At 44.0% G+C, this 11,304-nt stretch overlaps 1 protein-coding gene across 1 annotated transcript in view; it reads right to left on the bottom strand.

The window, feature by feature from the left end:
* Positions 1 to 11,304, bottom strand: part of OCEL1 (occludin/ELL domain containing 1) — a 105,955-nt gene that overhangs the window by 16,659 nt on the left and 77,992 nt on the right. Inside the window, exon 5 of the mRNA XM_069648810.1 lies at positions 3,407 to 3,457. Coding sequence (XP_069504911.1) covers positions 3,407 to 3,457 — 51 coding nt within the window. The remainder of the gene's footprint in view (positions 1 to 3,406; positions 3,458 to 11,304) is intronic.

The following is an 11,304-nucleotide window of genomic DNA, read 5'->3' as shown; positions in this document are numbered from 1 at the left end:
TGTCCTGCAGTTATGTTTCATAGAATCTTTTGGCTTACTATTTTGTTGAACTTGGTTAACAAAGGCTAGTTGTGCTCTCATAAAACTTTAATTAATCTGAGAGTATACTGCTTGCGTTTTGGGAATTGCTATCTCGTCCCGTACCAATCCTCCCTTGTTGCACTTTAACCTTGGCACTAGTTGGCAGCCACTGTCTGAGTTCTGTATGGATATGTATTTCTGTGGATTCAGCCTTTTGAGTTTTCCCGGAGCTGTGAGGCTCATTCACAGACGTTCTGTGGGCTCCATTTTTAATTAGATGCCTGCCCAACTACACTCTTGCTTCTTTGTTAACGAGATATATTTGCATGTCGTTCATGTTGCATTTATCTTATACATTGGTATGTAAGCATTCTTTATGCCTGTGGATGCTATGTTCATTTCCTTCATGTCTAAATGCATATTTACCTGTTTTATGTATTCTTCATGTCGAGTGCATGTTTGCTTTGTGTCTAATGCATGCTTTTCTACTGTTACAACCTTAGTCTCAATGCGTTTGCCATCTTCAGCTTACATTGTCCCCAAGCCCTGCTGTACCTGTGGGGGATAAGAGCGGAACGGCTGTTTCAGTGAGTAACGTCTTTCACCTTTGCGGCATTGGTGCTGGGGAGGGTGAACATCAATGGATGACGTATTTATCTGCCTCCCAACACTGTGTCTACTGTTTATGACCTCTTGGAGGGTAGTTAGAGTTTTTGAAACCTCAACAGTACTTTGCTTTTGTGATATCATCACAGATTTACTGTTAATTAAGTCATGAGCAGTATTCACTGCTTGTGTGGTTTTATACATTGCTTTCTTTTTTTTACTCTTTGTGATGTGAAAAAAGACTTTAGTGTCAGTGACTTCTTAGATGTTATATGCTCTTTGTGATGTTGTAAACTGCATTTACTCTTTGAGATGTGTGAGTCCATATACAATATGTACTTTCTGACGTCATCATGGACAGTAGTTTCTAGCACTTATAAGCAGTCTTAGTAATCCATAGGGACAAGGAGTCAATGAAGGTTATAATGTAACCTGAGACTGGGTGACCTGCTCCCCCGTTTCCTCCCCTGGTTACTTGTAGATCCCTTGGTCCCACATTGCCCTGCTATAGCTCTGCTCCCTTGTATTGACATCTTGTGATCTGCTACCCACGCTGTGTACTTCCCCCTATGACATGTAAGGCGCTCGTTGATATGTCCACGCTCAATAAATATCTTAAAGTTAATCAAATGTATCTGTTTTGGCCAAGCCAAGGAGGCTCATTAGTGACAGGGAGACAAAGACGGTAGGTATCTTGGCCAGTTCAGCCAGAGTTTGGAAAACGCTAGGTTGAAAGGATAGGCTAGGCTAGGCTAAGAGTCGTACTGAGAAACTGGGCCAAAAGATTAGCGGGGGAAAGGCATTGAGGAAAGTGCTCAGAGTGAAGCCAATTCTAGGCTCTAGCCCCGACTATAATGGAATTTGGAGATCACCAGCTAAATATAGAAATCTTGCAGGACATTAAAATCCGAGCCGGGGAGTGGGTTGGAGGAACTACCTCCAAGGACAAAGGTAGGAGAGGAGAATTTCTATCCACAGCAGGAACCAACCCCCAAAACAAGAATGGTTTAATATAGTGCTTGGTCCCATAACAATTGTGAAGCAGTCGCCTCATTCTAAAGACAAAGGCCAAGTGTCCCAGGATGCATCACCAACATGCAGCGCTCAGGTGCTTCCCTGCTGGGTTTGTGCTTTGTTAATCCAATACGTACAGCTGTACAATGTTAAAGAAGCGTATGAGAGCACTTACAAACCCCTGTGACTGTGAGTGACTTGCAGAGCCCTTCCCAGGGAGGTCAAGAAATGCCACTGATATTGCAATAGGCATTGGACTCTGTTCATCTGGTGCCACTGATATTGCTTTTATCCTCCCTCCTTCCACTGTTCACCTAGATGTGTCGCTTTTGAGTGGAATTCTTTGGGTTCTCAGGTTCGTGAGAAGGTTGGGGGCCCAGTGTTGACAGGAATTTAAGAAAGGTACAATGGCAAGTTTGTGTGCAATAGCCTATATGGAGCAGAGGTGTGGATAACAAGAAACTTTCCCTTTAGACAATCAGAGAGGAGAATACTTTTTTTCGGGTCCCAAAGGGTATATCCATGTTCTACAGGAGAAAGAAGTAGGGTAAAACCATTCCTGATATGGGTCAGAATTTCGTTTAAAGCCAACAGCGTCCCCAAATAGGGATGGAATCAAAGACGTCAAGAACAAAATGGCTGGGGTACATGAGACTTGGCTTGAAAGAGTGGTGACTTCAGGATGAGACTATTAAGAAAGGGGATTCCCTTTGCCTACATGGAAAACACTAGGAAAGTAGACGGCGAGGGTAGGGAAAGATTTTAGGTGGTTTTATGATATCATTTTTCGTGTTTTTGATGTTTTATTTTAACTTGTTAAGTGATCAGGAAGGAATGGTCGGGTTTGCTTCTTTGTCCCCGCGTAGTTGTGTTCTTTTGCATGTCAACTAGAAAGATACACTGGTGCTGAAGGTATGTGCACAACAAGCTCTGTATTAACTATTGCACTATTTTCAATATTATCCAGAGTGCATGTAGAGCTGCTCTTCCTTTATCTGTGTGGGACTGTCCATTTCCGTCATTGCCCCTCCCACGCCCATGTGTCCCATTCATGCTCGTCCCCTGGAGACATTGGAGGACATGCATCCGGTTCCTACGGCGACTAATTCCAGCTGTATTTTATGTTATGTTACTGGAATTTATACCTCACACGGCTGCTTTATGTTGTGACACCAGCACAGAAAGAATGATGTCCATTAACTGATACCTCTCAGGGGACAATATTTCAAAGTGGTGTAAGTTCTGGTGACTGATGATTGGCAGTGTCCTCGTGTGGTAGAGGCGCATAGCATCAGGCCCTGTTTCAGTGACTTGGCCAAAATGTACATGCGTCTGCCATGCCACCAGTGTGCCTGTGGGGCACACAATTTGAAAATTGCCATTTCTAGAATTTGGTGTCACGAAATGCTGTGCTTTCCTCGAGCCTTTCAATCCAATGGCTTTTTGGTACTGTCATTTCTCATTTCTCAGTATAAAATGTGCCGTTTAGACCAATTTGTGCAACAACAGTTTTGTGGGGAGATCACCCCTGGATGGGTTTGGCGTTGGTCGCAATGCTCGCTGGCACCAATCCTGGGAATGTATGTATGCCTCACCATTTCATAAATTGAACAGCCGCCACTGGGAGGCTCCATAATTTTAGGGGTACAGTGCCGGTATCCATTATCTCACATCCCCCGTGTGCGCCTCCCCATCCCTGCTCGTGCACATGTACCCGCCCCCTCTCGCCCCCCAGAACCCCCACAACTCCCAGGAATGTACTTACATTCTTCTTCTTCTCGTAGTCCAATAAGACCTGGTTGATCCTGGTGTTTTCCTGCAGAATTTAAAGGGAAGCCGAGTCACGTGACAATTCTACTCATGGCGGGGCATTTCCTGAATTTTAATAATCAGCTGATGACATTCCGGTAAAATTACTTACCATTAAATCACAGAAAATGTACAGAACATTAAGCAACAGTGAAAGTGTTGGACACACACCAAGGACAGGCATTGCAGAGGCAGCAGTGGTGCCGGCTCCTGCACACACAGAACGTTAAGGACACAAGCCAAAGCAGGGGTCTCCAACCTTTTCGTTGGCAAGAGCTACTTGTAGTTAATGGCCAACAGGCGGGCGCTACTATGGTGGTGATATCCAAGAGTATGAGAATTTCGACTAAGCCGTTTTTGGGCAGTTTATTTGCTCTTCTTATAAAAAGGAATACTGTATGTATTTACTGTGATAGTGATAGACATGTCACTTTACATTCTTGTTTAGTTTTATAAATGTAAGTGGCCAAGCCCCAGAATGCAGTGCAGCTAGTAGTTTTCCATGTTTACTTAAATGTAAAATTGCAGTTAACACTTGAATTCCTGTTTTGGGACATCCATAGAGGTGGGCTCCTCCATATCATGCCATATTCCATCCTAAGGTTTAATACAGTTTGGGTACTAGAGCTTTAAAACCGGGAACTCAATATCTGAAAATATAAAAAATTATTCACAGTTTTACCATAAACACGCAAAGCAGGATGTACCTTTTTTCTTGCAAGCTGGGTATCACACAGATTATTTTTCTATGTACACACACGTGCGCTCAGAAAACTATTACAGCTGTATCTTTATTTCCCCCATTCTAATTGAAAGCCTACAATTACCAGCATGCAAAGTAATGCTAGCTGAAATAAATCTAAAGAAACACAGTGAGACTGAAACAATCACATCCCCAGTTTTGTTTTACACAGCATGCAGATTTATCCACCCAGGCCCTTTCTAATCTGCCATAATATGCAACTCTTGGTGACAATAGCCATAACACACATTTGCCATTTACTTTTGTTATTGATAGTTAACCCTATGTTGGGATGCTGCCCAAGCCCTTCTAGCCCAGATGCAGCCCCTCTGCTCACTGTGCACATAGCTTTTGACTGTTCACTTTACAGGAAGAGGGGTGAGACGGGGTGGGGGGAAATTCCCAGGGTCTTCAGACACCAAAATAAACAAGCTGTGCTCATTTTGGGGTCTGATCAAAGAGCTACTGGAAAGCCCCAGGTGAGCTACCAGTAGCTCACGATCTTCTGGTTGGAGACCACTGGGCCAAAGCATACAGGACAGGTGTTAGCAGTGCAAGCTTCTCTCACATAATGGCGACATCCCACACTTGGCCGCCAACCCCTCCCTTTCAGTTACCTCTACCTGTCCACCTTGCTTTTTACACTTGCACATCCCCCCTCCACCCACCACCCCAGCATCGCACCACCAATTCCACAGCCACACATTTTGAGTGGATGATCAGGTTTTGCAGCTGCTTTATTGGCGAGAGTTAACTTAAAGGCGATACGTATTGGTGGTGCCAGCCCCAGGAACTACGTTGAGCTGATGTACATTGGCGCACTGTGCCATCCAGGTAGAAGTCCTTCCCACCCCCTTCTTTTCATGTCCTGATCATCTTTCTGGAAGCATCCAGCTCAGTCATCCCCAGTGCTCAGCCCCAGTGGGCTTCCGCTACCTCTTTCCATTTTGCTTACCTGTGCCCTCATTGCGACAGCATCTTCCCCGTAGTTGCTGTGGTGGCAAATTCCTGTCTGCATGCCAAGCCTCCCCGGTAATAATCCTTACGATAAGTAGCTTTCCTTTAACCTGCTTGCCACGGCAAGTCCTCTCCACTGCTTGGCACATTCCCCACTGGCCACTTACGCACAATGCCCCCCAATGTTGTGTACCCTGGGGTGGCGTCCGGCTCCTGCCATCCCCTCACCCTTAGAATTCTGGGCCCTTTTGGCCCTTACACCACTTTTTCTCTTTGGATACACCAGGTAACTCAACTGAGGTGCCTCCGAAAGATAAGCATCAAAATGTATTAGACGTTCTATGTAATGTGCACAGTATCACCTATCCCATCCTTCGCTCGATGTGTGGGCTCGCGGGAGTGTCCTCTCGTGATCAAAGCACATTGATCAAAAAGGGCACCTCCCCCTGCTCCCTCTAATTTATGTGGTTCTTGACCCCACTCACTCATCTTCCAAGGATTGCCCCCTACACCGGGTGGCTTCCCAGGCCCTCTCCCCATTACTCACCCTGATACCACTTGTCCCCTTCCGCCCTTCCTTTTCGGTTCAGGGTCTTGCACCCCCTGCGGGCATCCCCACTAGGTGGGGGGCCTTCAAGGCCTTCATCTGGGAAGTGCTGTCCCCTGGCTCGGAGGTCAGAAGCAGCACAAGCAGCCTTATTGCAAGAGCCCCATCCACTATGAAAAGGTGAAGCATAGGCAGCAGAGGTTCTAGCTCACCCGACATAAAGACCAGGTACAGTACAGACAGCCGCAATGCAAGCCTCCCTCACACAAAGAACATGCACAGCACGAGAAACACCATCATCTTCCCTCATTTACAAAAAAAAGATACAGTACAAGTAGCAGCAGTTCAAGCTTCCCATGTACATAAAATAGCTTTGGCACAAGCAGCAGCAGAGCAAGCATCCTTCCCAACAAAGAACAGGTATAGGAGGACAGCAGCAGTGAATGCGTTCCTCACTCACACCGAACTGCCATCACAGGCAGAGGCAGTGCACGCATTCCTCAGACACACATGAGGAACAGCACATGCTGCAGTGGGATAAGCTTCTCTCGTGCATAAGGAACAATCAAAGAACACAGGCAGCAGCAGTTTAAGCTTCCCTCATAAACCAAGAATAGGTACAGCACAGCCACCAGCCATTTAGAAGTTGGCTTCAGGGTAAGCGTCTCTCATACAAAAAGAACATCTGGACCATAGGGAGTAGTGATGTACACTTACCTCATAAAATAAGAATAGATACAAGGCAGCAGCGTGTAAGCTTCCCTCAGAAAATAAGAATAGATACAATGAAGGCAGCAGCGATGTACGCTTCCCTCATAAAATAAGAATAGATACAATGAAGGCAGCAGCGATGTACGCTTCCCTCATAAAATAAGAATAGATACAAGGAAGGCAGCCGCGATGTACGCTTCCCTCATAAAATAAGAATAGATACAAGGAAGGCAGCATGGTGTAAGCTTCCCTCATAAAATAGAAATAGATACAAAGAAGGCAGCAGCGGTGTAAGGTTCCTTCATAAACCAAGAACAGATACAATGAAGGCAGCAGAAGTGTAAGCTTTCCTCATAAACCAAGAACAGATACAAGGAAGGCAGCAGCGGTGTAAGCTTCCCTCATAAACCATGAACAGATACAATGAAGGCAGCAGCAGTGTAAGCTTCCCTCATAAACTAAGAACAGATACAATGAAGGCAGTAGCAATGTAATCTTCCCTTATAAACCAAGAACGGATACAATGAAGGCAGCAGCGGTGTAAGCTTCCCTCATAAACCAAGAACAGCTACAATGAAGAGAGCAGCGGTGTAAGCTTCCCTCATAAACCAAGAACAGATACAATAAAGGCAGCAGCAGTGTAAGCCTCCCTTATAAACCAAGAACGGATACAATGAAGGCAGCAGCGGTGTAAGCTTCCCTCATAAACCAAGAACAGCTACAATGAAGAGAGCAGCGGTGTAAGCTTCCCTCATAAACCAAGAACAGATACAATGAAGGCAGCAGTGGTGTAAGCTTCCCTCATAAACCAAGAACAGATACAATGAAGGCAGTAGCAATGTAAGCTTCCCTCGTAAACCAAGAACAGATACAATAAAGGCAGCAACAGTGTAAGCTTCCCTTATAAACCAAGAACAGATACAATGAAGGCAGCAGCGGTTTAATCTTCCCTCATAAACCAAGAACAGATACAATGAAGGCAACAGCGATGTAAGCTTCCTTCATAAACCAAGAACAGATACAATGAAGGCAGCAGCAGTGTAAGCTTCCCTCATAAACCAAGAACAGATGCAATGAAGAGAGCAGCGGTGTAAGCTTCCCTCATAAACCAATAACAGATACAATGAAGGCAGTAGCCGTGTACGCTTCCCTCATAAAACAAGTCCAGATACAGTGAAGGCAGCAGCGGTGTAAGCTTCCCTCATAAACCAAGAACAGATACAATGAAGGCAGCAGAGGTGTAAGCGTCCCTTATAAACCAAGAACAGATACAGTGAAGGCAGCAGCAGTGTAAGCTTCCCTCATAAACCAAGAACAGATACAATGAAGGCAGCAGCGGTGTAAGCTTCCCTCATAAAATATGAACAGATACAAGGAAGGCAGCAGCGGTGTAAGCTTCCCTCATAAACTATGAACAGATACAATGAAGGCAGCAGCGGTTTAAGCTTCCCTCATAAACCAAGAACAGATACAATGAAGGCCGCAGTGGTGGAAGCTTCCCCCATTAAATAAGAACATATACAATGAAGGCAGCAGCAGTGTAAGCTTCCCTCATAACCAAGTACAGATACAATGAAGGCAGCAGCAGTGTTATCTTCCCTCATAAACCAAGAACAAATACAATGAAGGCAGCAGCAGTGTGAGCTTCCCACATAAACCAAACAGGTAGATCATGGGCTGCAACAGTGCATGTTTCACTCACATATAGAGAACAGCACAGCATGGGCAGCAGCAGTTCATATGCCCCTCATTCAGAAGAGTTACAGAACAACCGACAGTGGTGCAAGCCTTGCATCCCTCTAAGAAAATATGTACCAGATGCGCCGCAGCGCTGTAGGCTTCCAACACAAACCAAATGAGTAGATCCTGGGCTGAAGCAGTGCAAGCTTCACTCACAGAACAGCACATCATGGGTGCCCGTTAGAGAAAAAGGCCCAATACACCTCTTGCAAGGATAACAAGGTTTATTTCACAAACATTGATGTGCCAACAAAGAACTCAGCTGCCACGGAACGTTCTGCCAACATCTGCATGAGCAGAAGCTTATTGGGGTATTAGTCCTCATCAGTGATGTCATGACATATAGTAAAAACCTGCATGGCGGGTTGTTAGGACCCTATACATGGGCAGCTTGCTTTATAGGGGATGCCAGGCCATTTGTTCTAGCCCTGTCCATCCATCCTCCTTTTACAAGGGCAATGTTTCATCTGTCATCAGGTTGAAGCTGAGTAATTGGCAAATATTTGCAAACTAAACAATACATCTTTACCTATGTAACGAAGCACCAGGTAAGAGCAGACAGGGACCCAGTGGGAAAGCTGAGATCAGACTAACTCACATCCTTCACATGCCTGCAGACAGGCTGGCACTTCTCCAAGGTCTTCCACCCTTGTTTTGAGCTATAATTTCATCCCTCAGTGCACCTCACAGCCCAAATCACGTGACCTAGAAGTGAAGGCACGAAAGCCCTGCTTTCTGACCTTTTTGATTGATCGGGTATCCAACAGGTGTATAGTCAGTGGTCTGGTGTTTTCTGGTATGTTGGAATTCAGGGGCCCTAAAGTCAGGGCATTGGGATGCTATAATTTAGGATTGGGACTGGTGGGGGTTGGAGGCACATGCCCTCCTTCGCATGTGATTTCACGGTTCACAGACACTCGACCCTCCTCATGTGGCCTTGCAGGGCACAATCTTCCCAGGGTGCGAAGGTTGGCAACATTTTAGGACAATGAAGGGTTTTATGGAGCTGTGCAACCCTGGCCTTTCTCATCACTGTGTGAGATACGACCTATTCCCTTGCTTATGTTCACGGCCTAAGCCTGGTGTGCTGATTGCCGCACTATCTTTATGTGTTGTGCCACAATGTGGCTACTAATATCTACATGGCTGATATTCTTGCATATGTGTTGTGCCTACAAAGCATGCAATAATGTAACTGTACAGAAACCGTAAGGGCATGTCCCCCTGGTCTCTTACAGTGCCTGTGGCAGCCTTTGCCTTATCCTAAAGCACCTGGAGGTGTGAGGAGAGCGTGTACCCTTACCAACATTCCCCCCTTTTGTTAATTCTACATTAAGAAATTCCCACCCACCCGTTCCACATCCTACTCCGCTCTTTGTTCATTTTCCAAACTATCAGCCTTTAAGTATGGTGGCGTTCCCTCCCTAGGTACCCATGCCCTGCATACGTGGCATAAACTCTGGCCAGATTGGGCATACACCTCAAGTGGGCAAATCATATACAAATATATTCAATGAAAAAACTTTGTTAAGGGGACGTTATGGTTAAGTTGCACTGATAACAACCTGTGAAATTCAATGAAAAAACTTTGTTAAAGGGACGTTATGGTTACAAGTAAAACCGAAACCCCCAGAAATTTGCCAGTTATGGTAAGCTAAGCATCCATAACTTGCTCCACCACCGTGCAGTGCTAAGACTAACAACCAGGACATCAAAGATGACATCACAAATGTCATTGACGACATAACTGATGACATCACATATCTGGGCCACTTGTTTTTGTTCACTGACATATATAGGCCAGGTGGTTTTGTTCACTGACAGTCAGAATATTAAAATTGAAAAGGTGCTATATATCTAGACGTTAACCTTGTCATATGTTCTTTAAGTACTTTCTTTAAGTACTTTCCTTAGGGTTTGGTCTCAGCTCATGGTGCACACACAATTCATTTGTATACATGAAGATAAAATGTAATATTATTAACATGTTCTGATGATGCTGATTATTTCTTCCTTACTTTAGTTTCCCTGTATGTACCTTTGATTTGTATGCATTGTGGTTCTTCACATGTATTGTTTGTACCAGAACAAGTGTTGTAAGTCTTGAATTGTTAGCTAGTTATTACATGTTTAACATTACTCAAAACTCTGATTAGGTATCATTCATTATTGTACTATCCAAAATTACAACATTATAAATAATGTACTTCTATGGTGCATGCTGCAGTCATTGCCTATGTTTATATATGATTAGGTTTCTATTTTAACAACAGCACTCCAATACAATGATTTTAGATTAGTACATTCTTTAATAGATTAAGTAGTTCATGATAGATCTCCCGATCATCCTTGACATCTTGTTACCAACATTATAAATACAACTCCCTGTAGGGACTTTTCATCAAAATGTATTTCACATGTGATGTCATCAGTGATGTCATCAATGACATTTGTGATGTCATCTTTGATGTCCTGGATGTTAGTCTTAGCAGTGCACGGTGGTATTGTGAGTTATGATTGCTTAGCTTACCATAACTGGGGAATTTCTGGGGGTTTTCGGTTTTACTTGTAATCATAACGTCCCTTTAACAAAGTTTTTTCATTGAATTTCATAGGTTTTTATTAGAGCAACTTAACCATAAAGTCTCTTTAACAAAGTTTTTTCATTGAATTTCATAGGTTTTTATTAGTGCAACTTAACCATAACGTCCCTTTAACAAAATGTTTTCATTGAATTTCATAGGTTTTTATTAGTGCAACTTAACCATAACGTCCCTTTAACAATGTTTTTTCATTGAATTTTATAGGTTTTTACCAGTGCATGCTATATTCCTACACCTTACTAATATCATACTTACCCAAAATAACAATATTTGTGTCCAATTTACAAAGTGTCACCTTAAAACTCTGCCATTTCCCACCTTCTATAATCACTTTTAACACTTCTATACACTTTTTGCAACTATTTCAACTAGTTTTGCATCCGTAGACATCTATGAACATCTGACTTCATTGTGGACCTTCCGGACAGTTCCACATGACCATACGCTGGCGCGTGGCATGATGACGTGTCCGAGAACCTGTCCGCACTTCACGATAAGATCTGTGCTTCGCAGACAGTTCAGAACTGCATTTTCTACTGATCTAGGAACTTTCA

Source organism: Ambystoma mexicanum, chromosome 1p, assembly GCF_040938575.1.
Source record: "Ambystoma mexicanum isolate Mex_15411 chromosome 1p, UKY_AmexF1_1, whole genome shotgun sequence".
NCBI lineage: Eukaryota > Metazoa > Chordata > Amphibia > Caudata > Ambystomatidae > Ambystoma > Ambystoma mexicanum.
The sequence above is the reverse complement of the archived record's forward strand: the minus strand, read 5'-3'. Positions and strand labels throughout refer to the sequence as shown.